Genomic DNA, 27735 nt, shown 5'->3' on the forward strand with positions numbered 1-27735 from the left:
TGACATCAGTAATAAAAATTAAATGGTGGCATGTAATATCCAATACCTGCTTCCTTTTTTTCACAAGTGAGCAGAGTATTGTTAGTGCTTCTTCAAATCAAGGGTGGGGAATCTTGGGCCCAGGAGCTGAGTGTGGCCCTCCAGGCCTTTGTATCTAGCCCTTGGAACTCTCCCCAGAACATACTCCTCACTGGCTCTGTTTCACACCCTAAATGTTTTTGCCTGGCTGCCTCTTGCTTGCCTCCATGGAAGTTGAAGAGGGGTGCGAATATGAAGATAAAATTCACATCCCTTGCTCTACCAACTTTTGCCTCTGACCCTGCTTGCCACTGGCATGTGGTCCCCAGAAAGTCACCAAAAGGGTATGCTCCCCTTGAGCTGAAAAACATTCCCCACTCTTACATCACAGGCAATTCTCTGGGTTCGAAACCTACTCCATTCTTGCCTGATCAACAGCTTTAACTCAGAGGAAAACCATTTTCCCTTCATCTCAAGGTGAACATATCACTGTACTGCACTTTCCTGTGTCTGCCAGGCCTGTTCTGGGCTGTGTGACAAGGTAGCAGATGGGGAATTATGTCTGAAACCAGTAGCAAGACAACAGGCATGCTTGCTTGCTGATGTCACCCCTGGCTTCAAGGTGAAAAAAGAAATGCCAGCTAAGGTTGGAGAGGAGGGGGGAATTGACAGAAGCCCAGCTGTAGCGGTGTTCATATTTTGCACATCCTCACATATGTTTGTTTCTTTGTTTGTTTCATTTCCTTCACCTTGGCAGAAACCTTTCCTCTCTGAAGAACAAAGAGTGGATTATGTCCAAGTAGATGAGCAAAGAACTCAAGCTCTCCAGAACACTAAGCAGGAATGGACAGATGAAAGGCAATCCAAAGTTTGAAGAGAGAAGCGTTGACTAGCTTGAATTTGCACATTAAAATCCAGGAAGTTTGGATGATTCAGCAGTGGCAGTGCAAAGCAGAGGTCTCTGACATTGTGAAATAGAGTGATGGTCAGCCTCCTTCTTTAGAAGCCACATCTTTTGGGGGTGGAAGGAGCACATCAGTGAGAGAGGATTGAGTTGTACTATGTCCAGATCACATAGTCACTGTCATCTTCTCAATCCCTCCTTCCAGTAAGGACCTGTGGTACCATTTTAACACCTGAATTTGGTCCTCTCTAAACACTTAATGGGAACAAAAGTCTTGCAATGTCACATGAAACACTGCAGTTACTTATTTCTGTTTTAGATATATGTATATAAATGTATATATTCCTGCCTATTTAACAGATGCTGCATCTACTGTAGTGTCTGGTACTGACAGGTGTTTGAGAATAAGGGCTAAACATTGGAAACAATTTAAAAACAAACTTCTTTTTTTTTGCAGGGGTGGGGGGAGTGGGAGTTGAGGATTTCCCTTAGTATAATATGTTTAACTGTCATTCATTTATTGAAGAATGTAAATAGAACTTTGCACTGTTGACAATGGAAATAATTGTTCCCCTCTTGTGCTCATCATGCATCATGGAAAACTCACATCCACCACAGTTAATCTTGCCCTACTTTCGTGGCCACCTTTCTATCTGATGAGCTCACAATACATTTGGGGTTTTCCTTTTCCTTCTGTTATGACCTGTGCTGCAAGGAGTTGCTTCCAACGTAGCACAAGCCCTACTGTGCATCCTCTCACTTAACTGAACCTTTCCGAAAGAAATCGATGGAAGCAGCAAAGCTATTTCTTCTTTCATTAAAACAAAGCCTTGACACAGTCGGTCAAGCACCAGAAAGCATTATCTACACAGTAAAGGAAGAAAATGGCATTGAGATACACAGGGATAGTCATCTGGCTTATGGATCTCAACCAGGGCATTCGTCCCAGATGGCAGAGCAAGGATTTTGCTCCCACCGTTGATGCTAAGAAATGTCTGGAACAGACTTGCTAAAGCCTTTTAGCAGTAATATATTTCACTTCACATTTAGCCTTCTTTTAATAAAAATAAATGAGGATATAGCAACTCCGGTCTTCTGTTGGGGGCAGTGGTTTGCTAAATTGGGACTGTTTTAATGTTTCAAAGGGCTTCCACTCCCCCAGTTACCACCTCTCCCTCCCCATCCCTGCTGACAGGGCTCCTTTGTTTATAACAGCTTAGTAGCAGGCTGAAATTGAACCAATGAAGCTTTCACTAATCACTGCTCCTACATACACTGCTGGTTGGATATCTCTTGGGGCCAGCTACAACACTGCTGCCTGTACAGACACTGCCAGTAAAGAAAAAGGGTAACTGCCAATAATTAGGTCTTGCAAACAGGTTCATTTCAATGAGTTGCTTGGTAGGGGTGGGTAACATGTCACCCTCTAGATAGTCATGAACCAGAACTCCCAGCATTCTTGACCATTGACCATGCTGGTTGAAGTGGATGGGAGCTGGGGGTCCAGCAACATCTGGATGGTCCCAGATTCCCCATCTCTGATGTTAGCACTGTGCAAACCCCCTGTCCCTCTTTCAGTTCAAGACACAATTCAGTTTGGATCAATTCACACCCAACATCCAAATCAAAATTTGGAGATCCGAATCTTCAGTCCTCAGAGAGGCATGCATTGGGAAGCCAAAATGACCACAATCCTCCCCCTAGATGCATGACATTTGAATACATGGTAGCTCCTCCAGAGAGGGTTTCAGATAGGTAGATCCAGGGGTTTATGTGCTAGCCACCTTTAAAGCTTGTCCCCCCTCCACACACAAATAAAGTGTTTCAAAAGTAAAATGGCTGTAACTTCGTTGTTTTTGCATATAACTGCCTGCAGCTTGAAGACACCTGGTATGAGGTTGCCTTGTTAATAATTGGATTTGAACATTACTTTCCCCTTGTTCATTGCCCATCTGCAGCAATGGCAGAGAGCAGTGGTGGGATCCAGCCCCACATCAGAATAGTACCACAGATTGCCTTCAGTCTGAAGGTGTCAACACCACCACAGGAACAAAATAAAAAAATTCCTTCCAGTAGCACCTTAAAGACCAACTAAGTTAGTTCTTGGTATGAGCTTTCGTGTGCATGCACACTTCTTCAGATACTGAGTGTATCTGAAGAAGTGTGCATGCACACGAAAGCTCATACCAAGAACTAACTTAGTTGGTCTTTAAGATGCTACTGGAAGGAATTTTTTTATTTTGACTATGGCAGACCAACACGGCTACCTATCTACTACTGGCACCACAGGAACAGTGAGGGCGTCAGAGGAAGCATTTCCTGATGGCACTGGAGAGCATACCTGTTGCTGCTCCCCACCCTCATCATTCTAAACGGAAGAACTCTTCCTCAATCCACCTGAGAACCTCAGACACAGACACCGCCTCAGAGATGCTGATGTCTACCAGTGGGCTGGACTCAGTCCCTTCTGTTACCAAAGGGGAAGCCCCTGCCAGGCTGTTGCTGTCAGTACCTACTCCATCCTCAAATGATTGCATGGCTATGGGACCAGGCTTGCACCTGCTACCAAAAAACCCCCTCAAGACAGGCAAGAAACCACACAGGCTGCTGCTACTGCCCACCACCCCAGCAAGCAGTCCTAGGATGGACCAGGCTGACTGGTGGCAAACTAATCTAGCCAGTGGTGGTGCTGTTGCTGCCAGCATCTCTGGCCCCTCTGTCTGGTGGCACCACAGCTGCCCTGTGGAAGTGTGCTGCTTTTTTACTGTAGGTGTATGGTGTATTCAGAAGACGGACACCTACAAATGCAGAAAACAACACATCTGTAATGCAAACCCAACTAAAAAACTAGGGCCATTTTGGGGGAGGGCATAAGGGAAGTGACACTGCCTAAGCAACAAACACTAAAGATACAGACAGTAAACAGGGTTTTCATTTTTTTAGAATAAGATTAGGATTGGGAAAGCATTGTAAAACAAACAGGTATGTAAGAAAGAATGCTGGTATCAACTAAAGGTTAACAGACAAGCTGAACAAAACCCACCAAATTTGTGCTGACATTCAAGAGAACTTGCAAAACAGTAAATGTCTCCGAGAGAGACACCTGTAACAGTTCACCACCCTCCAACACTGTGATTGGCTATTAATGAGCAAAGTTCAAATTCCCCTTTCCCCACCCTGGTAGTCCCCTTACATGGCATTGATTTGCAACACTTTGAAGACAAGCTGTCTGTTTAGGGAGTGTTTTGCTGTGACTGGCTTGAGAGATGTCTTGACATGTTTCAGGCCTGCTTCAGGTTGGGATCTGTCCAGAGCAGTCACACAGCCCTACATGACATAGGTGGTTGACAAGTTTTGTCATTTCAAGCCATGAAATTATTATATACATGAGTGTTGGAATGTTGATCAACATAATATCCAGTTGATCAACTGGATATTTCTGTATTGTTAGGTAGAATATGTTGCAGAGCTGCAGTTGTAGGGACATAGGAAGCTGCCTTATACTGAGTCTATTTAGTTCAGTATTATTGACACAGATTTGGCAGCAGCTCTCCAGGATTTCAGACGGGACATATGCCCAAACCTACATAGAAATTCTGAGGGTTGAACCTGGGACCTTTCGCATGCCAAGCAACTGCTTCCCTACTGAGCTCTGACCCTTCTAATGCATTGACCAACTAGATCAGGGAAGGAAAACTGTGTCCCTCCATATTTTGTTGGATTCAACTCCCACTGGACCTGACAGTTGGCCATAGTCTCGGGCTAACGGGAACTGAAGTCTCAAAAATACCTGAGTGCAAAAGTTTTCCCATACCTGGACTAGATGGATCATTTATTCCAGCAAGAGTTGTATGTTCCGTTTCTTTCTATATAGACCACCTAGTTCAGATGCAGCATGTCACTTAGTGGTGGCTGGTGCTCATTGGGACTGGCAGGGTGGAAAGCAGTGAGTCCAACTGTAGATGGAGCCAGAGCCAATGACAAACAGAGCCAACTAATTCCAGTTTCTTCTTCATCCTCCATGCTTCTGACTACAATGGTTATGTTTTACCTCCAATTTCAGAGGCAGCATGCCTCTTCATACCAATTGCCTGGAATTGCAGGTGAGCAGAGTGCTGTTGTGCTTCTGTCCTGTTTGCTGGCTCCCCACAGGCATCTGGTCACCTAGTATGAGAACAGGATGCTGGAGTAGATAAGGCACTGGCCTGATCCAGTAGGCTGTTCTTAATGTTCTTGCATCCTGCCAAGTTCTACAAAGGCAGAACAGAAACTAAATGAGGCGGAGGCAGCTGATCACTAGGGTCACCACCTGGACTGGTGCTAAGTTTGAGGGAAGGCAGGTAGGGACAGATTGGGAAAAAATGGTGGGAGAAGGCTGTTGCCTTCGTGTCTTGTCTGTGGACTTCCAAGAGACATCTGTCAAACTGTCCACTGCTGGACAAGGTGGAGCCTTGGTCTAGTCCAGCAGGGTTGCTCTTGTGTTCTTACAAGTGGGGCATATGAACAAAAATTGCAGTGTGGGGTCTCCTGTCCAGAGTTCCAGCCAGCCAGCCAACCAACAAACCGTGTCTTCTTTCAGTGGACTCCATTACATTTTCCTCCCTGTGGGTTGATGCACATGCACCCAAAAGAGCAAGAGACAACTTTTTGGGACCAAAACCATACATTTTGATCAACAAGCCCAGACAAAACATTTCAATAAATATTCACTGTAACATTTTCTAACTGAAAGCCTTATATAGATATTTAGCCTTATAAGTGAGACTTGTGGTGGAATGGTGCAGTGTGGAGAGCTCCAGTACAGTGTGCCAGCCATCTAGTCATAACCATTTCCCAGGACACTCCATTACATTTCCCCTCCACTAGTTTCCAATCCCAAGCAGACATTTAAGTTCCAATCCCAAGCAGACATTTTGTAGGTGCTAAAGCATGCACAGTCCTCGTTGGGCTGCATGGGAGATTTCCATGCCCCCTTAAATCCCCACCCCCAAGTAATTGTTTCTATTTCTGCAAACCTTGTAGTTCCTGCTAGCATGCCAATTCCTCTTTTGTTTCTCAGGATCCCTGAGATGTAGCCATGATGTTTGTGCATATACAGTAACACCAGTGGCGTAGCGTGGGTTGTCAGCACCCGGGGCAAGGCAAGTAATTTGTGCCCCCTAACCCGTGGATTTGCGCCCCCTAACCCATGGATTTGCGCCCCCTAACCCTAACTCCCAGATATTGCACCCGGTGCGGCCGGGCCCCCCTGCACCCCCCACGCTATGCCACTGAGTAACACACACATCCACAAAATGAACTGCTAACTCAGTTATAGTCATCATTATTAGTATATATTCTGATGGCTTTGGTGATACGTATGCTACAATCAGAAGGATGCAAAGAAGATTGGCATGAATGATGCCTACCCTGCTCTTCAGCTATGAAGGGTCTCATAATCACTTAGTGACTGACAATAAATTTAAACAAGACAGTCCCTTTAAAAAAAAATGACACACAAGGGGACCGGGAGGGAAATGGGGAGTAGAAGCAAACTCAGGCACCTGTTCTCAAATGGTACAGTGGTGCCTCGCAAGACGAAAATCCGTTCTGTGATTCTCTTCGTCTAGCGGTTTTTTCGTCTTGCGAAGCAAGCCCATTGAAGGATTAGCGGATTAGCGCTATTAGCGGCTTATCTGCTGATCGGATCAGCTGATAAGCGGCTTAGCGGCTTAGAAAAAGGGGGAGGGGAAGGGGAAAAAACCAGCAGGAACTCACAAGACATTGTCGTCTTGTGAAGCAAGCCCATAGGAAATTCATTTTGCGAAGCACCTCCAAAACGGAAAACTCTTTCGTCTAGCGAGTTTTCTGTCTTGCGAGGCATTCGTCTTGCGGGGCACCACTGTACTTCTTATAGCTTTCTAGCTGGTATAGAAACAGTTCAGGTGAAGGAGGCTCCTGATGGAGCTCGTCTTCCAGCAAAGTTGAGGAAATAACTCTAATGAAGTTGTCACAAGGTGCAGAAAGTCAATGATCTCTCTGAAGATAAGAGGAGAAAGTGCTGATAAAAGGAAGTGAGGAAATGCTACGGGGGCTGGTGTGGAAATGTGGAGAACTTCAGACTGGAAAAATTAAAACCAGAGAAACTGAAATTGACAGATTCGCCCATCTCTAATCTTCAGGTCAACTGGCTTTGTACTCTGTTTTGTTGCGTGGGCAGGGAAAATAGGACATTTTAAGAACTTAATTTCCCTGTACATTACAAAACAAAGCCTGTTTGACTTCATTCCTAAAGATGTTTCTGCTGTGAGCAAATATACAGTGGAGCTGTTTCTAACAAAATCAGGCTGGTCTAAGCCAGGAGATAATCACAAATGACTTTACAACTCCTCTGGTCTTTCTGCCCACAATGCCTGATTAACAAATCAGATCCCAGAACAGGTAAACTGAACATAATAGCATCATTTTTTTTCCTATTTACAATGCTCAGGTTGTGAGTGCCTTCATTTACATTACCATGGGACCATCCACGGACAAGAATACTGCTATTAGTAGTATTCATTTTGTTTCTATTCCACTTTGTATTTTTAAGAAAAAATCTCAAAGTGGTTTACAACACATTAAAAAACCAAATAATCCAGAATAAAACATTACTGAAGAAAGTCCAATATAAACTAAGCATTCAAAGCAACATAATTAGTAAAATATTATCTTAAAGACTTCAAAAGAAAACATTATGAAGGAGGTCAGTTCCAGAATGCACATTTAGCACAGTAAAGTAAACAAAAATAACACAGTTCAAAAGAAAACATTTAATAAAGGGAGTCAAATATAAAATGCACATTTAAAACAACATAATTAACAAGAGAATGAAGTATTATCATAAGCATAGAAGGTACCTGCTGCTGTTCCTGCCAATGGTGGTTCATGTTGGGTGATGGCTGTGGAAGCTCAGGGCTTCAGTCCTATACCTCCTGTGCTATAACAAGTCTGTGCATGTGACTGTTAACCAGAAGGCTGGTGGTTTGTGCCCACCAAGGGATTGGCTGAGGGCAGGATTCCTGCATTGCAGGAGCTTGGACGAGATGACCCTCTTTCAACTATACAATTCTATGAGTCTATGTGGAAGCCTTATTGAGCTCAGTGGAACTTTCTTTGGGCTAGAAATGTATGTGCTTATGCCATAAGTCATATAAATCTAGGCTAAGGAATTTATGTGCTTGCCCTTTCAGAAGCGTTTTGCTATGCTCTCCAAGTTTAACTCTCACGGACATGCCAAATAGTTAAGCTGCTTTGTTTTTTGTTTTGTTTTTTATGTAGCAGGGAAAAGGAAGTGAATATCAGATCAGGAAGTGGTGGAGCAATTGTATTACTAAATGTGTAACTGGAGCAGAAGTCAGCTGAAAACATCTTGGTTTGGCTGATGTATTGGCTCCTGTCCTGAAACACTGTTTTCATGAACCGGTTTTGCTTTGCTTTTTTGTCCCAAGCTGAGACATATTTTGCTGCTAACCTGCCTCTCTGGGCTTTGATAGCAGCAAATGCAGATATAAATGAATTCCAAAATCCTCTATTCTGAGTTCAAAAGCTCGTCACATTTACATCATACATTTGAAGCACCTGTCATCCCCCAGAGAATCCTGGGAACTGTAGTCTATCCCTCACAAAGCTACAATTCCCAGCACCATCCTTCATACTTGGGTGTAGGAATATGCATTGATTTTAAAAGAAAGCTTTACAGCAGCCTTCACTAACCTCTGACTGGGGCTGATGGGAGTACTAGTCTGAAACATCTGAAGGGCACCAGGTTGTCAAAGGCTGCCTTGCAGCAATGTGATTTTCATTTCTTTCTTTCTTTCTTAGTGCTGCTGCCTGTCCATATAAACTGCTGATTTATTTCCTGTTTTCTTTTTCCATATGCTGCGTCTGCAGAAGCTGGAGAGAGAGAGAAAGCGTTTTAAGTGTAGCATTTCAATGTAAAATGTAGAGTGGAGATGAGGATATTTCACACCTGCTTTTGAGAAAAGAAATGCATTTTGCTTTGTGGGTGCTAATTAGGTACAGCAAAAGGATGAGGAATCCCACCTGCAAATGACTTGAACTGCTCACAGGGGACAAAAAGAACTCTTGCAGCCATTTTTGGTAGCTGACGTTTAGGCAAAAAGATCTTAAGCCACCTCCAAAGAGCTCAAAACAGTACATATAGCTCAATGGCAGAGCATCTGCTCTGCATGCAGAGGATCCCAGGTTCAATCCCTGGCATCTCCAAGTGCAGCTGGGAGACACTCCTTCCTAGATCCCTGAAGAGTCGCTGTCAGTCAGTGTTGACAGTTCTAAGCTAGATGCACTAATGGTCTGACTCAGTATAAGTCAGCTTTTTTCAGATGTGTTGGGCTGTAGCTTCGTGCTTTGCACACAAAACATCCCAGGTTCAATCTGCAGCACTTCTACCTAGGGCTGGGAATATCCCCTTCCTACAACCATAGAGCACCACTGCCAATCAGTGTAGACATCACTGAGCTGGAGAGATCGGTGTTCTGACTTGGTATATAAGACAAGGAACTTGGCACCTCCAGACCTGCTTTGCTTTAGCAGCTGCTACATCATGTGCCTTAAGACAATTGCTTTTAAACCTGTTATATGCTAGGCAACACATTGCTTAAGGGGTTTGCAGAACTTTTGTACTATCGCCTTTTAATGTGTTGCTGTGGCAGCAAACTTCAGGGTCTGCTTTGTAGTAGTGGTGTTTTTTGTGTTGTTTTTTTTACTAGAACTCCAAGATCCACCGTCCAGAACCAGGTACAAAAGACATTCATGTAGAATGCAAATATTCTTCGACTAGATATGTGTGTCATTCAATATTATGCAATTGGCATCAGGGGACATCCTGAAGCTAAATATTGTGTGTCTCTATCTGTGCATGAGAGAGAGAGCTTTCTTTATTTTAGCAGCATCATTCACAAGAAGAGGGCAAGGAGAGTGGTTTTGTTGCTGCCATTCCTAAAACAACTGGGAGACAGAAACCCTTGCCAATCTACCTTCTGCCCATGCTGTACTGTAACCTTCAACAAGAGTCACTTTGAACTGCTTTTTACTATTGGGCCTGTAATGCTTTGGACTCAGAAGGAAAGGAATAACAAATGTCCCTTCCTGAGAGATACCATAGCGCATAATCAGAAGAATCTGGGGTGGCTGGACCAGTTTGAATGAAATAACTCCAGCTGAGAGCAACATTAACACACGTTTCAGTTTTGCAAATTTGGAAAAGGCAATAAGCCCAAGGAAGGAAGCATTATACACCTATTTACTGTAACTTGGCCTTTGACACCTGAGATCTGCATACACACCATACATTTAAGGCACATGATTTCCTCCAATGACTCCTGGAAACTTTCCCCAAAGACTCCTGATAAACATGCAGAGAATTGTAGTTCTATGAGGGATAAACTACAGTACCCAGGATTCTTGTAAAGGGGGAACTGCTTTAAACGTATGGTATGTATGCATATCTATATTATTATTAATTTCATTTCTATATCGCTTTATACTTTTAAGAAAAATCTCAAAGTGGTTTACAGCATATTAAACATCAATAAAGCAATCCAGAATCAAACATTTCTGAAGAAAGTCAAATATAAAGTATACAGTCAAAGCAACATAATTAACAGGAAACTAAAATATTATCTTAAAGATTTCAAAACAAAACATTACAAAGGAGGGTAAATACATATTTAACACAAAGTAAACAAACAAATTTAAACATTTCAAAAGAAAACATTGCTAAACTAAACTTCTGGTTGTAATTTTTAAAAACTGGTTTTAATATTGTATTTTTATATAGTTGCAACCCACCTTGGGACCTTATGTCAAAGGGCAGGTAAGAATGAGTGCAGATTTCAGAATCTATATCTATCTATCAAGAACCAGTGTGGTGTAGTGACTGCCTCTCAGCCTAACCTACCTCACAGGGTTGTTAAGGGGATTAAATGAGAAAGGGGAGAACCATGTACAGCACTTTGAGCTCCTATGAGAAAAAGGTGGGATATAAATGCATTAAATAAATAAATATTTTATTTTCAACTCAAATGAGGCTGCTTCCCAGCATTCCATAATAATTTTGAGTCTGTAACAGATTAAATAAGTGCAGACTTTTTTCTTCAGAGCTGTCACTACCAATGAGATTTTTAAAGAAGAAAATAAATGGAAGCCAGACTCTACTAGCTTCTGTGTAGATCCCTAAATGGAAATAGGCTGGCATCCATCCATCATATGAGCAGTACATTTAGATTTGCAATGATGCTTTTGCTTCTAAATCTATGGTTTAATTACATGCTCCCTGCTGTAAAGATCTGTATTTCAAGCAGTGCATTTTTATTTATTTATTTTGTGTAACATGGCCGTTGGATTATCTCCAGCATTTGGGGCTGTGTTCTTTCTTTGTTTGTTTTAATGCTAAGGAGCCTAATGAGCCCAACAAGGAGAAAGATCCTGTTTTCACTGTAATGATGCTCTGCCAAGCAACCCATTCCAGATGCAATGTGACTTTGGAAACCCTTTCAAAGCCTCCATTGTCATCTCAATACAAGTGTGTATGTGTGTGTGTGTGTGTGTGTGTGTGTGTGTGTGTGTGTTTACAGCTGTCACCAACTGCACATCTTTGGAAACAGAGTCAAAGCAACTGGGTAGTGAATTGCACTGGTTTCCCTGCAGTGAAGCACGCCCCACCCCTGCAATTACTACTACAAGATATAGTGATGGCCCCCAAATTGGACAACTTTAAAGGGGGTTTAGATAAATTTGTGGATAGGGTTATCAGTTGCTACTAGTCAGGACCTACTGTATAAATTGCCTCTGGTACGACAGGCAACATGCACCTGAAGACTAGTTGATGGAAATCATGAGTGAGCCAGTGGCGTGCAGCAAAATTTTTAACAGGGGAACAGTTAGGGCCAGAGGCGCCAACTTGCAAGAAGGATGGGGGGATGTCATGCATGTGACATTGCGATGTCCTGACATCGCGCACGTGAGCATCACACCTCCCTAAGCCAGCCAGAAGCTTCCTGGGCTTTGCAAAGGAAGTGCCAGGGCTCTGACAGGATGCTGGAGTACTTCTGCTTCCTTCCAAAAGCCGGGTGGTCTTTGGGAAGATGGCAGGACAGATCTTGGACCCATCAAAGCCTCACACCTACCTCCCTAAGCTGGGCAGAAGATTCCTGGGCTTTGGGGAGGAGGCACCAGCAGAAAATTTAGGGGACTAGCCTATTCCCCTTATGACGAAACGCCACTGGAGTGAGCAGAGTGCTGTTGCGCTCAGGTCCTGCTTGTGGGCTTCCCATGGGCATCTGGTTGGCCACTCTAAGAACAGGATTAAGGACTAGATGAGTCTGAACCAGCTAGTCTTGCCGTGTGCTCTTATCCATGTCACAAATGAGGATACTCCTGAGAAGTGGAGGCTGGTCCATCAGGATAACTGAGAATACCCCACCAACCTTAGCCAGCCCTACACCTGCCTACCTCCTTATTTACATGCATCCCAGGGGGTGGCACTGGCTGTCAAGGTCTTCCTCCTTAGTTGCAGTGTTGCCTCTGTTGAACTGCAGAAAGATAGGAACAAAACTAGGATAAGCTGTCTCTGCTCCACCAGCCATTTGTTCTGGCTCTATATATTGTTGATTTCCATGCCTTTTGATCTTCCAGTTCCAAAGGGTACCAGCCTTCTCTGCTCCTGAGCATATGTGAGAGAGGCGAAGGGGCAGAACCCAGGAGTCCAACAGAGTGGCACAGCAGACAGTGGAAAAGTCAGCAGAATCAGATGTGCTACAAGCAGGAAGTGGAAACTGGAGCTGATGGGAGTTGTAGTTGAAAACATCTGGAGGGCAGCAGATTGGTAGAGCATCTGCTTAGCTTCAGAAGTTCCTGGCATCTCCAGGCAGAGCTGTGAGAGGCTCCAGTGTGAAAACCTGGAGAGCTATTGCTCAGCTAGATGGACCAAAGGTTTGACTCAATATGAATCAATTTTCTGTACATCTTTCTAGGTTCCCAAAGCCTGAAGTAAACAAAATGGGATGCCTCTGGTTGATGAAGTCAGTGTCAGTAAAGGGTGGAGGTTAAAACTTGCTAGAACACCCATGGTAGAGTTTGAGTGTTTAAAGGAGATAACAGTTGGGAGTGGCTTCTCGTTCAGAAGAATGCCTCTTAGTTGTACTGGCATTCCAGCTCTACAATTCTACGATTCTTTGATTCTATGATAAAGTCTTGGTGTCCCACAAGAGCAGCCTCACAATGATACACAACAGTGGAGCTGAAAGCACAGCACCTAGGAATAAGCTGCATCAAATAGCGTGCCACGTACTTCTGGCTAAATATGCATAGGCTCACACTGCACAAAATGTTATCTTTTTCATTATTGAACAGCATCAGGTTTGACTTTGAGACGCAGTGATGGACTTTGTGCAAAGTGAATCTTGAGTTGTGAACAACATCAGATTCCTCCACATCCATATGCTGAATTGTAAGATACTAAGCACTGAGATACACTTTAAAGGATTCATTCAGGACATTAACATCGCTGAACTGAATGGAGGGGCTAATAGCATTAATACCCCAAAACGGTATTGCTTCTGTTGTAAAGGGAACTTGGATGTAATGGTTCTATACAGTACTTAGGGCAAACAAAGTCAATGTGGTGCTCTCCAGTTGTCATTGGAATCCAGCTCCTATTAGCCCCAGGCAATATGGCCAGTGGTCCAATCTGCAGAGCACTGTATTGGCTATCTCTGACTTAAGGAAAGGTGGGCTAAGAGAAGGATGAGAAAAAGGGGGGAAGGGGGATGAAAAAGATGCCATTTGCAAGTTGCATTCTTCACATTCCCAATGAATTGCAGTAGGAAGGATATAATTTTATATGTTGCTATGCAGGCTATTATGTCTACAATAGAAACTGATAATGTGTGACAGCAGCTTATTTCTAGACCAATCATGCACTGGAGAGCTTATCATTTCTAGACAGACTGCTAAGATCCAGTTTTGTTGCCGCCAAATATCGTTTCCATCTGATTTGTAATTGTTTGATGGCCTGTTGTTGGTCACAGTCCAGGTGCTAATGGACAGATGTCCCTATCACAAGACCACCATCACGCTTGATTGCAGCTGTTCCTTCTCTCAGGGCAACTCAGCATTTATTTATTTAGCTACTGAATGTATTACGTGCATTCAACTGCTTTCTTTCCATAGTGAATTACAGAACTGGTTATCTTCATATCAAAGCTATACTCACAGTGAAGAATGGCAGAGCAGTGCTAGAAGACCTAAAGGTGTGATATCACATTAGCAAACTAAATTATTGTGGCCATGCCCCTTGGTTCAGCAGGACTCTTCTTCACCTGCCTCTGACAATCACTTTCTTCTCAACTTTAAGATTGCCACCCATGTGGCCACTTTTGGCCATGTTCAGAGTGCATTAGATAATAGTTCAGGACCAGGTCACAAGGCCACACCAGATGAGTCAGGGCAAAGCTGTCACCACATGACTTGCCACAGCCTCTTCCTCACTCCCTGTTGGCCTTGAAAGAGGCTATCCATCTGATTTCAGCAGCCCCCCTGCTATCTATCTATCTATCTATCTATCTATCTATCTATCTATCTATCATCTATTTATTATACTAAAACCAAACTCATTATCCAAGAACAGAACCTTATATAGCTCAAATGGCACCAGACATGTTCATGGAAGTTCAAAGGAACCCCCCTGCAGAAATCATTTCCAAAACTACCCAATAAGGACTGAGGGATCCTCCAGATGACCTATTTATTGAGCATTCATCCTGATTAGCTTGCATAAAGCTTACATGGAATGTGGATGATATCCATTATTTATTGAGCATTGGTACTGGTTTGTTAAAGGGGTATCTATAAGACATTGAGCATTTGTTCTACACTCATTCCAATTTGTCTGTGGGGCACTTATATGTTTTCCTGTTAATCATTTGTTAATTCCACATTTTCCATTGCATTTTTCTGCCACTTTCTAGACCGCAAAAAGTCCAGTTCTTTTTTTAAAGTGGATTTCTGGTGCTTTAATCCATTTTAATTGCTTAAACCTAAAGTTTGGGTATGCAGTTTGGAGACACCCTGAATATGCTCAGTGGTTATATAATGCTGACTTATTTGGGGGGAGGAGAGAAAACAAGATGGAGTATCCTGGAAAAGTGCTTGACAGTCTGGCTACAACTGTGGCTCTGTACATGACATATCCCAGAATCAATGGAGACTGTCTACTTGTTTTTTCTACACAGTCAGCACACAGTCTAGAGCAGGGGTCAGCAACCTGCGGCTCCGGAGCCGCATGTGGCTCTTTTACACCTTTGCCGTGGCTCCGGGGCAGATACTAGCGAGGGGAGGAGGCGCATTGTGCGCACCGACACTCCCCACTGTGGCGGGCACTGTACTGGCTGTGACGTCGCATGGGGGCGGTGCGTGTGTTAGTCACGCACCGTCCTGACGTCACCTTCCCGCCCACTGTCAGATCGGAGGGCAGCGGCGCGCATGTTTGCGGCTCCCAGTGTTTTTTTTCTTCGGAAACGGGTCCAAGTGGCTCTTTTTGTCTTAAAGGTTGCAGACCCCTGGTCTAGAGCTACAGAATATTTTTTACCCCTGGAAAGCACTTATTCAAACACTAGTTTCATTCAGAAAATAGATTATTGCAGATTGATTCTGCATTACCCCAATTTGTTCATTTCAAAGCAGATGTAGGCAAAACCAGATATGGGGTGTGTGTATCCACACTTGCCCAACAGCATTGTAGGTGATTGTTTAGTGTGCAAGCACTTACACTTTGGAACTCCCTGCATATTGATATCAAGCATGCATATTCACTGAATTCTTTTTGCTACACTCTTTTTAGACAAGCCTATATAGGTGCTTAGAAAGTTGGTGTGAATTTTAGCTTGTTTTAGTGGTTTAATTTTTTATATGTTCTAAAACTATTACTTTATTTTTTTCTTGATTTTCTTGTTTTATCTTTTTGTAAACAGCTTTAAGATTGTTTTTGTTACATTCAAGCAGTGTGTAAATTTTATGATACACACACACACACACACACACACACACACACACACCAAGAATGAATCACCACTTCCTTCATTCACCTGGGACATGTGCAGGGAGGAAAAGACATTGATAAGCTAACCAAGGAGGGGGTTTTAAAATACATTATCAAGTAACCACACCCACCTTTGCAGACTCAATCTAGATTGAAGGCAGCATGTCGAGGGTGAGCATGGATAATTCTGGATTGAGAAAAACTGTGCTTTTGCTCTGCAAATGGGTTAGTGTGTACAGTCTCTGAACAGGAACAATACAATATTTTGTTGCGGGTCCATTTACTTTATTTATTTACAACATTTCATTCATTAGAGTAGTAACAATGGAAACCACCAGGGTTTTCAATTTTTCATGTTTTAACATACAAATTTTCATTTTCATAGTGTACTGATGTTATAGGGTATGTGCTATGAGCTATGATTTTAACACTCTCAGAGAAGTGCAGTTGCTAAATTTATGCTACTCCTCTAGTTGAGAAGAATTCTGAATTCAGCATGCTTACATTTACATTAGCTAGTAATTACAACAAACATGGTTAAATGGGAGCAAAACCCGTCTTTGGCAACAGTCTCAATTTCAAGGCTATGTTTTGTGAAAATTACAAAATTTCCTGTCAAAAAGGGAACTGAAGTGTGCAAATGGTTGCTCTGAATGAATGTCATGCAGATGAACTCCTATAGGAGAATTGCATAATTTGGCACTTTAATGCTTCTTTTGTGCCTCTCAATCCTCCTCCTCCAATATTTTATCTGCTAGTAACACAGTTAGGGACTGAATTAAACCTTCTGCCCAGTTACCTATGAGACCTCAAACAGGGTACAGAATTTTACAGCGACCGAGGACACCTGCAGATTCACAACCCGATTTCATGATTGAACATATCCTCCCCCTTTCCCAGTGACTTTTCAACCCATGTGGGATTTAGTCTTTTTTTAAACAACAACAACAACGCACTTTCAGCTTCTGGGGGCACTGCTTTGGAGAAGGGCATACTGAAGGTAGTGTCACATTGTACATGGAAAATGATCAAGGAGCCCTCCAGAACAGTGGGAGGATTTCTGCAGGTGTATTCTGCAACATGCCATTGATGCAATAATAGCTTATTAATAGTGGATTTGTACTGGACCATTCAAGCATCACTCTGCTTTATTAGTTGTTCTGCAATGCTTCTCCAGTGCTGCTGCATTACTGCCATCTGAAGGGACACTCTTGCCAGAAGCTGAGTTGGAATATACCCCAGTTCAGCAAAGGTACCACCAAGGCCAAGAAGCTGCCAGCATGGTTAACACACATAGTTAATTTATTGGAGGCAAAAAAGCATATTGCCCCCCCAAAAAAACAACAATTTAAAATCATCATAATCAACGACATATTAAAATAGATTATAAGCAGGAAACAGGCTAGGGTAGTGGTTGGACCTTTGGAGAAAAGGGAGGCTGCATACAGGAGGAAAAGGAAATTTCAGACACGCTGAATGAATTATTTGCATCTATATTTACTACAGAAGACGTAGGTTAGATCTTTGTGCCTAAACTTTCTAAAGAAAGGAGTCAGAGGAATGAAGACAAATAATGGTAATACCTCTAGGACATATGGGCAAATAAAATGAAATCAAGCCACTGGATCTAGAAAATATCCAGTTAAGAATTCTTAAAGAACTCAAATAGGAAATTGTTGATCTTCTAACAAAATTATGTAACATCCCCAAGAATGGCTTCTGTACCCAAGAACTGGAAAGTGGCCCATGTAATGACAATTTCTTTAACACTTTCTGAAGAGATCCAGGAAACTACAGGCTGGTTAGCTTAATGTTTGTTCAGTCAAATCCTCCATGTTTAGAGGTATTATGAATAGCAGTTGCTTGGTTGGGGAGAGGAAAAAAATTGCTATTGCCCTCATGAGTCCCAATGAGAGGGGAAGCAATATATCAGTAATTATGATGATGTGCTTGTGAGCTTCTCAGAGACATCTGGCTTGCCACTGTGGGAAACAGGATTCTGAAGTATGCTAGGCACAGGATCTTTGGTCTGACCCATCAGGGATACGTGTATGTGTGTGAGATGGAGGGTTGGAGTGTGAGAGAGATGGATAAAATGAGTATGTGAGACAGAGAGATGTAATGACTGTATGTATGTTAGAGAGACAGTATGTGCACATGTCTACGTGTGTGAGAGAGAAACAGTATGTATGTGAGCATGAGTGAGATACGGAGGGCATGCATGTGAGAGAGATGGGAGTGTTTGTGTTTGTTTGTGTGCGAGAGAGAGGTGGGCGGACAGTGAGAGATGGATAGAGAATGTTTTCGTGTGTGAGATACAGTGAGCAGGGAGCCTGTGTGAGAGAGGGATGCAAGTGTGTGGGGGGGAGATAGTGATGGGGTGTGTGTATTAAGAGAGATCAATAGAATGATGATGATGATTTATTAAATTTGTAGACTGCCCTTCATCCAACTATCACAGGGAAGTTCACAGCATAAAATGCAAAATGAGAACACAAAATGCATAATAAAACAAAGAGACCAATAACTCCACCCCAACACATTGAAAAGGCCATAGAATGTTAATCAGCCAAACGCCTGGTTGAAGAGAAACCTTTTCGCATGGTAAAAAAGAAGTGTATAATAAAGGCACCAAGACAGCCTACCTGGGGAGAGCATTCCACAAACGGAGCCACTGCGGAAAAGGCCCGTTTTCATGTTGTCACCCTCCAGACCTCTCATGGAGGAAGCACACAATGATGGGTCTCACATGACGATGGCAGGATCCAGGTTGGTTCATATGGGATGAGGTGATCCTTGAGGTATTGCAGTCCTGAGCTGTTTAAGGCTTTATAGGTTGAAGCCAGCACTTCAAATTGGGTCTGGAAACTAAGTGGCAGCCAGTGTAATTGGGCCAGGATCGGTGTAATATGCTCAAACTCTTGCTCCAGTGTACAACCAGCTAGCCAAATCCTGCACCAGCTGAAGTTTCTGAACTATCTTCACAGGCAGCCCCACCTACAAAAACATTGCAGTAATTGACCTGGAGGTTACCAGAGCATAAGATGACAGAAGTCCAAATAGGTGTACAACTGGGCCACCAGCCAAAGTGGATGGGAGGCACCCAGGGCTGCTGAGGCCACCTGAGCCTCAAGAAAGGATCTAGAAGAAACCCCAAGTGACCTACCTGTTCCTTCAGAGGGAATGTAACCCAATCAAGAGCAGGCAACCTCCCATCCATCCAGTCTAGGGAATGTGTGCTATATGTGTTATGTGTGTGAGAGAAATGAGCTTGGGTGAGAGTTGGAGTGAATGTGTGTGTGAGTGATGGAGCTAATGTGTACGAGAGAGACAGAAAAAGAGGGCTGGAGTGAGCTTCTGTTAGGAGGGAGAAATGGACCGAATGTGTGCAGGTGTGTGTGAGAGAGATGGAGTGAGGGATGGGACGAGTGAGTGTGTATGACAGGGTGAGGCATGGATAGTGAAGCGAGCCTGGCGCGTGTGTGCACTTGCGAGTGTACGTGCTTGTGCTTGTAAGACAAGGAGCGTGTGTGTGCACCACCAGCTCGCCCGCCCGCCCGCACACATTCTGGCGAGCGGAATCCCCCCAGGGCCAGCGAGAGGGCTGAGGCGTGGAGGGAATCGCGACAGGCGGGCGAACCATGGTGGCCGTCACCTGACGCCGCCGCAGCTCCGCCGCCATTTTGTCTGGGAGTGGGAACGCGAAAGGGGGAAAGAGATCGGCGAGGAGGAGGAGGAGGAGGAGGGAGGCGTGGTGTAGGAGGAGGAGGTAGAAAGGGGACGGGGTCCCAGCTGAGAGGGCGGACAAGCAGGCAGGCAGGCAGGCGGAAGGGCGAGAAGGAGAGGATCTGTCTGAGGCAGAGGCGCCCGCCAGAGCGAGCCGGAGTCCTCTGAGGGAAGGAGGGAGCCTCCGTCCGCCTGGCCTCGGTTGAACCCCTCAGCGGCAGCAGGAGGAGGAGGCTCCAACAAGGCCGGTGCACTGGGCTGGGCTTCTCCTTGGTGGGGCGGTGGCCGGCCCTCCTCCTCCTCCTCCCTGCCGCCCCGTTGCCCTCTCGGCCCTCCTCCTTCTACTCTCTGGGCTGCCGCCGCTGCTGCTGAGGGGATTTGGGCGCCGGGGAATTCCTCGCCCTGTCGCCGCCGCCGCTTTATTTTGGGGTCCAAAGGGGAGCTGGAAGAAAAGAGCCTCAAGGCCGCGCGACCACCACCACCTTCCTCCTCCTCCTCCTCCTTGTCGTCGACATGTCGGGCCAGTCGATCACGGACCGGATCACGGCGGCGCAGCACAGTGTCACCGGCTCGGCTGTCGCCAAAGCCGTCTGCAAGGCCACGACCCACGAAGTCATGGGCCCCAAGAAGAAGCACCTCGACTGTGAGTAGCGCAGCCGTCGCCGGGCCCGCCAGGCGAAGGGCTTGACGGAGCCTTGGTGGGTGGGCTGGTCGTGATGGTGGCGGCTAGTCCCAGCTGGGGAACCCCTCGGATGGGGCTCTCCCTGCCGGCCTTTCCAGCCCCCGGGGGAATGACCTGCCGAGGAGGGAAGGGTCGCCGCCGCCGCGGGGATTGACAGCGCAGCCCTGAGCATGGCTGTTCAGATGTCAAGCTCCGCTACGCGTTCAAAGGGGAAACGCTCTCTGCTAGTTGGGGTGTGTGTATATGTGTGTGCGTGTGTTTTAGGATTTCAATGCAAAAATCACACGAGGAGTGGGGCTGGCTGACTTTCCAACCTCGCCCCGTTTGCGGGTCAGAGCGAAACCGTCAGACTTGGTGGGTATAGGTTTAGTTTTGAAAGGGCTGAGCGCAATGCCACTACTGGCAAGGAAAGCAAGCAAAGCAGTTGGGCGGGGGGGGGGGTTGCAGCACGACTAACAAACTAGGTTTGATAGGGTTTGTTTCTGGAGGTTAAGGTTGCAGTTTTGTGCTTGCATACCTGGAAGGAAACCCCGTTTAACTTTATTTTTGAGGAGGTAGGGTTTTAGGATTGGGCTGTTCAAACACAAATGGCTTCCTGAGTGCAATGTATGTTTAACTTTCGGTGTTAAAACATAACTCTCAAATTGGCCGTGATGGGTGTGTTAAACTACTAGTACTAGTTCAGGGTTGTCAAGACAGACAGGAGAAATTCATTTAGGAGGCTTGACAGAGACATTACCAGCTGGGCAGAATAGGGTTGTTTTGTGGTTGAAATTGGACAAAATAGATTCTTGGCAGGGTGCAGGGGAAGGATATTAAAGCAGGAAAGTTTTGTTTTTTCTTAGTTTTATTTCCCCCTCTCCCTTAATCCCAGGACTTGATAATGATGGCAGTTCATTTCCAGTGACACATTGACTCCTTGATTGTTGAGCTAGTTACCAATTGTATTCTTGGGGGTATGTGGTCTTCTCCATCACTCCATCACTTGATATTACAGTACCAGACTTTCTGGTTGTGATTACTTTGGTAGTTGGTCGTGTATGCAACATTTGCAGTAGGAATGAGATCCTGCCAGTATTGCAACAGTTGTCAAAAATTAGTGGGGGTGGGGACTCAGAGTGAAATGCTGACAGCCCCTTTCTTTTGCAGACTGAAGACTTGCTTTTTCAGAGCCTCTCACTAGACCGAAGACCCACTTTTTAATTTCAACCTGTACCCAGGTCTTGTATATGTGTTTGTGACTTGGGCTTGGGGAGAGATCCAAAGTTCAGTAGTAGTGCTTATTTGCTCATAGAAGGTCCTAGGTTCAATTACCAGCATTTCTTGTTAAAATAGAAAGGTGGTGCTGGGTGGAATCAGTTATCAAGTGATGAGAAAGACCCGTGTCTTCGACCCTAGAAGATCATTGCTAGTCAGAGTAGAAATTATGTGGTATAAGTCAGCTTCTAGTGCTTTGATTTTTTTCCTTTCTAGGAAGAGCAGGTGCAGAGGAGGACAGCAGGGCTTCTTACACTTGGGTAGAAGAGAGAATTTCAGGTGATGTGGGGTAATTGAAGCTGGGCCTGCAGAAACCACCTTTGGTGTAAAACTGGGAGTCCTGTCCTTTTCTGCACTTTTTCTCTCCTGCTGATCAAACAAAGTCAGGTTTTCACCCACTTGTGAGTCCTGGCAAAGTGGGAAGTTTAAAGCAGACGTTTTAAAATGGGCTAAAAGGAAAGGTGGTGTGGATGTAAAATGCTTTTATCAAACAATATCAGTATACCTGGCTATCCTTGAATAGGATTTACCTGTTGCTGTTCCCCCCTGCCCCCCAAAAGCAAAGTAATGCTGTTGCTTTCATTAGTAAGGTCATTAGCTTTTAGATCCCTCCCCCAATCTTGTGAATTTACATTGCAACTTCCAAATAACTGAAATTAAAATATCTGTTCCCTAAGAAGTCAGTGAATGAATATTGTCAAGTGACTCTCATCATAATGGAATCTGCCTCCAAATAAAGAACATTCTTAACCTGATGCCTCAAAGGTCTGAAGTATTCTGTTAACACTTTGACCAGATAAGATATTGCACTCTGCTTACTTGGAGTTTAGCAGTCTTGTTTTAAATGTATGGTTAAAAACTGCAGTCCTGGAAGATGAAAGTTTTCATCCTGAAGTTAGAGTAGCAAGCCAGTTGAGAAATTGCCCAGTTTGTATCACCTCAGTCATAAGTTTGCTGGGAAAAGTCACTATCTCTTGGCCTCAATCTTTATCTGCAGTATGGGACTAATACTAGGCTATCTTATGTGGATGTTGCAAGGATTTCTGAGATAATGTATCTGAAGTACTTTGAACACTCTTAAGTGTTTTATACATGTTCAGTAATGCTGTTTCATTAGTGCTGTATGTTTCATAATGTATTCAACAGCATGCATAAAACACTGTCTACCTAGAAATCTACTTGTTACCCTTTGATGTGGAGAAACTGTGTTGACATGAAATGTAGTTACTCTGCTGCATATTGCAAAACATATATTGAATCTGATTGTTGCTTGGTGTGAGTGTGTTTCCTATTACTTTCAGGGACAACTCCCTCTGACTTACCGGGGCTCCAGCTACTATGTGGCGCAGTAACAATGTGCATTTCCCACGTCTTACTCTGTGATTAAATATTTCTTTGTGAATACTGATTTGTTTATGATGTACTCTTCGATCCTGTTTCTGCAAATATATAAACTGTTTTGCAGGGCAAAAGCCACCCCCTTTTGAGCCCTTCTTGTATTTTCAATTTTTTTTTAAAAAAGCCAGTATCTAGACACTCTTTACAAAGCAATACATAAGAGGCAGGCACTATTTTACTTAGTTCAATAAGAAACATTAGTTGCTTACAGTGTTCTGACCAGTGATTGCAAAGGCACTGTGGTGACTGATAAGAATTTAAGCGTTTATTTTAATGTTTAACTTGACTTGTGATAGCCCCCATCAGGTATCTTTGGTGTCCTCCACCTCCTGCAGCAGTATTTCTGGCTACAAGCCCATTGTGTGTTTAATTCCAAAAGATTATTGGGACTTCTTGTGCTCAAAAGCTAGATCTTTCAAAAGCAATAATATTCTGAAGTCTGAATAATTATGTAGTCCCTGTTGTCATCATTGGTATGCTAGCATCTTAGAGTCTTTTAAGTATAACACAACATTTTGTTGTCTGGATCATTTCTCTACTGCGGTTGTGAAGTCACCCAAGGCCTAGGTCATAATGTAACCTTCATATGTGCTTTTGAAGAATGATAGTCTTCAGAATGAAAGGAAGTATAAATTAATTGTAACATCCGAAGTTCTTGATCCCAGAAGGTTAGTATGTGCAGCTGTTGCAGCAAACAACAAAGAGTGCTTTGGCACTTTAAGGACTAAACTTATTTATTGATGCTTGTGTATTTAAGAGTAGTTTACAAAGAGTGTTTTGGCAGTTTAAACTTACTTATTGATGCTTGTGTATTTAAGCATCAAATCTTAGTAACCATAGCTCCAATATACTGTCTATAAAATCAGAAGAATACTTTCTTGTGGTTTCTGTTTCCTGTGAAAGGTTGAAGTTCAGATGCAAAGTTGAAATCAATAATTGAGGAATAATTGATATTGATTTATATATATTAGTAACATTGTATTAATGTAATATTTTATTTTTATATGTAACTATGTATTTTTGTACTATTTTGCATCAGGAAATTAAGAGGTGTTGACATTATGTTATTGAAGAGTTTTAAAAGCAATATCTATCTATCTATCTATCTATCTATCTATCATCTATCTATATCTGTACTTTTTGCCCATTTGTTAAAATGAGTCTATAATGCGAATCTCACTCCACTGGAATAATTAAGTGCTAATAATTCTTTATACAACATGCCATTATCATGAAGTTCAAGAAGAGCTGTGAAGTGCTTATGTGATTTATTGTACATGAAGCATTGTTTTTTTAGGTTGTGGAAAAAATGGTTCTGCTTAATCCACTAGTTTCCTTTGTTTGAAAAATGGCTTTTATTTAATGCTGACTGTGTAAGGAAAGGTTGGTGGTTTGGAATTATCTGAAGCTGGGAGCCATTGGGGTGTTTGTATTGAAGAGGTTATCAAGCACTGCTGTGCTGGTTTTCTTTATAGAAGCGGAATAATCTTGTTTTTTAGGATTGTTAATACAGGGTGGATGTGGGTAAGAAAAGATATGTAAGGTAGATAAATGGTATGCACTTACTCAAAGCTTTCCTCTTGTCTTCCTTCTTCACATAGCACTTACAAGAATGTATGATCATCTCTTTAACACTTTCAAAGAAGAAGTATACCAGTTGCAGTAAAAATGAAACTAGAACGGTATCTTAGGCAATAAGTGAAAATTTGGGTCCAGAGAGAGGGTTGATCAGAAGCCCAGCAAAACTGATGTGGTCTTTCACAAACTGTGAATGCTCTCCAGCTTAGACTGCCATTTGGCATATCATAAAACTTTCACACCATGCATCATAATTGATACTTCAAACATGCCAAGATTCCTGCACTTCATGTTTTTAAAGGATTGTTTTTGTAAGTTACTCTACACAGAAGGAGAGATGATCCATTGACAATCATAGCCTCTGGTTACAAAATTTGTACATCAGAACAGATCACCTGCGTATCAAATAATATAAAATATGCTTTTGTTTGTTTATTCATGAATCCCCTTTTTGTGGCAGCTTGGTATACTTTGTTTCCCAACTGTTTATCCCTTCATAGTTGAATGGATATTTGTTTTGGTTTTGAAAACTTTGAAATAGGAATGGGAAGCCTATGGCCCTCCAGATATTGTTGGAATCCATCCTACATCAGTCCTAGCTAGCATGGCCAGTAGTCAGGGATAATGTAGTCCAACAGCATCCCTATCCCTGCTTTAGGATAACTATAGTAATCTTTCTCTCAGTCTGCCCTCTGTCCAAACATGGTATCTGATAGCAATCTGGTTTCTGATTGTGAGTGGGTTATCCTGGCACTGTGATTTATTTATTTTTCCAACTGCTGGACACACTTGAGAGAATAATTCATTCTGATACAATCTTGTATTTGTATCTTGCTGAGCAAAGAGCACTGGCAGTGGTGGTACTTTGCAGATGTAGTAGAGAGATAGTAAGGACACCAAGGTATTGTTTGCCAATGCAATGGACAGAACATTGAACCTGAATTAAAGGCAATTTTGGAAGTTTGGGCCCAGTCACTGAGCTGGTTTGCACACTTAATCTTAACTATGGTTTAAAGGTGAAAGTGCATTGTGCTGATGCATGGGACCAACAAACCTTGGTTATTGTTTGTGATTTGTTTGGAGCCAGGTTTAGTTGTAACTCTAAAACAAATCATAGCTTAGATCTTGCTGGCATGGCAGAGAAGAAGCAAAGCAGCCGTGATTTAGCCCTGTTTACCAGCACAAATCATAGTTAACCTTAATTGTGGCTTAAAGTGGCAGGCAAATGAGGCCACTTTGTCTCAGCCTAAGGTTGTTATAAGAATTAAATAATAGCATGCATGCTGCCTTGAGTGTTTTGGAGGAACCAGTCGAGGGATGCAGATGTAGTTTAAAAACGTGTGCCCATATAATAGGCATTTCAATGTGAAGATAAGGAGAATTAACTTAAAACTGGGTGATCTGAGGGGCCCTACTAGCCATATGTCTGCAAGAAATTATATCCTGCAAAGATATAATAGTGTATTTAACACTTATAAAGTGCATAACATGTTCTAAGCGCTGCACAGATATTAAAGGTAAGGCAGTTTGTATACATTCACATTTATACACTTTACACCTGAATCTTTAGCTTGTTTATGTGTTTTCATCTTCATTGTCCAGAGATGGCCACTGTACTGATATTAGAGAAACTTCTTTTTTGTTATCTTTTGAGGAGGGAGGTTTTTATGCATTGACTTGTACTGCCATTTGAGTGTATCCTTTCATGATAATTCTACTAGGAGAGCTCCAGTTTTTCTACTGACTTGGCTAAAGGAAGCTATAAATGGCAACCAACAACGAAATATTGCAATGTTGCCTCAGAACCTAAATTCTGGAAAATTATTGTAAATATGTTAGCACACTATCAGGTTTGGAGTAAATCAGCACTAAAAGTTACTTTGAGAATAAAGCTGAGGAAAAGAGGTATAGATTAGTTACAGTATGCAGCAGCAAAAGATAATCGTGAGAAAACCATGGAAGAGTGGGAGGGAAGTCAACTTTTTAAGTGAATGTATACTGGAAAGTGTTTGATCAATTGTATTTTATTTGTGAAAATTTATAAATAAAAATAAAACCAACCTAAATTCTAGGCTCCACCCAGCATGGAACTGGAGCCTTGGATTGCTGCTTGGGGCTCATAGAAAACACCTCTTTTCTTTCCCATTATTTTGTATACCAGTGATTCCCAACTGGTGGTCAGAATTTTCAGAAGTAGAGGGCTTGGCTTTTGAAAAACAGGGGTTCCATAGTACTTAGCTATGGAAACCACTGGTATATACCAAGGGTTCAGAACTGGAACTAGCTGTCAGCCTGAACCAGTTTTATTACTGCAGGGAGGTGGGGATGAGGTGGAGTGTTGCTTAGGGATAACGGTTTGTGGTTTTCTTCAACTTTATGGCATAAATATTCTTTCTCTCCCCTCCTCCTAATGCTTATTTCCAGATTACTATAAACTGTTAAGGGCTCAACAGGTCACTTCCTGTCTCTTGCTTTCTTAAGTTAAGACATTCAATATTTCATTGCTCAGCTGCCCATAACCATGGACTTCAGGGTTGTTCACAATTCCACTTGTCCTGTGCCTAGAAAACACGGGCCTGGGAGGTTTTCCACTTGCCCCGTGTTTTCTAGACACAGGTCCAAGCGGTATTTCATTTATCCCACCCATTTCCCCAGGAAAACCCACTGTTTACCACTGAATCGGAACAAATGTCAATTCACAGAAAAACTGATAGAAGTTGATGTTTGCTCCAATTTAGGGATTTCTGAGAGAAAACGGGTGGCGGGCGGGGTGGACGGACTATCAAATCCCAGGCAAACCAGGGGTTGGGGATGACATAGGCAGTCAGCTGTAGAACACCCATCAGACTTCTGCAGCTAGTTGGCACAGCTGCAGCACTTCCCAGCCATTGTGGATCGGGCTCAGGGGAGTTGTAGCTTCTTAGTAGGTACTGTTCTGAGGATTAGTTACAATAACACCTCTTTGGCTGCTGCACAGCAGCTGAACCATGCAGTCTGAACACAAGATATGCCTGGGGTTTGCCAGGGTAAAGAATGCCAGGGATTTAGAATACAGTAGCCTACAGCACTGCATGGCACAACAGAGTTCTGAAT

At 43.2% G+C, this 27735-nt stretch overlaps 2 protein-coding genes and 1 long non-coding RNA gene across 11 annotated transcripts in view; 2 read left to right on the plus strand and 1 right to left on the minus strand.

The window, feature by feature from the left end:
• The window catches only part of GAB3 (GRB2 associated binding protein 3), a 93038-nt gene extending 90280 nt beyond the window's left edge, over positions 1–2758 (plus strand). For all 8 annotated transcript variants that reach the window (XM_081180176.1, XM_081180173.1, XM_081180179.1 and 5 more), the window contains one exon: positions 776–2758. In XM_081180176.1, the coding sequence (XP_081036302.1) occupies positions 776–892 (117 nt within the window). In that variant the 3' untranslated portion in view covers positions 893–2758. The remainder of the gene's footprint in view (positions 1–775) is intronic.
• A 3560-nt stretch (positions 2759–6318) lies between these two features.
• LOC308579307 lies at positions 6319–18759 on the minus strand. Its single transcript, XR_014004400.1, has 3 exons — positions 18647–18759; positions 6810–8836; positions 6319–6470 (listed from the first exon to the last, which is right to left on the minus strand). It is a non-coding gene; the product is annotated as an uncharacterized lncRNA (long non-coding RNA).
• A 964-nt stretch (positions 18760–19723) lies between these two features.
• LOC308579271 (phosphatidylinositol-binding clathrin assembly protein-like) overlaps positions 19724–27735 on the plus strand; it is a 50257-nt gene continuing 42245 nt past the window's right edge. The window contains exon 1 of one of the 2 annotated variants that reach the window (XM_081180187.1): positions 19724–20370. In XM_081180187.1, the coding sequence (XP_081036313.1) occupies positions 20241–20370 (130 nt within the window). In that variant the 5' untranslated portion in view covers positions 19724–20240. The remainder of the gene's footprint in view (positions 20371–27735) is intronic. The other variant, XM_081180186.1, reaches the window with a different exon arrangement.

Source organism: Podarcis bocagei (assembly GCF_964188305.1).
Source record: "Podarcis bocagei genome assembly, chromosome: Z".
Taxonomy (NCBI): domain Eukaryota; kingdom Metazoa; phylum Chordata; class Lepidosauria; order Squamata; family Lacertidae; genus Podarcis; species Podarcis bocagei.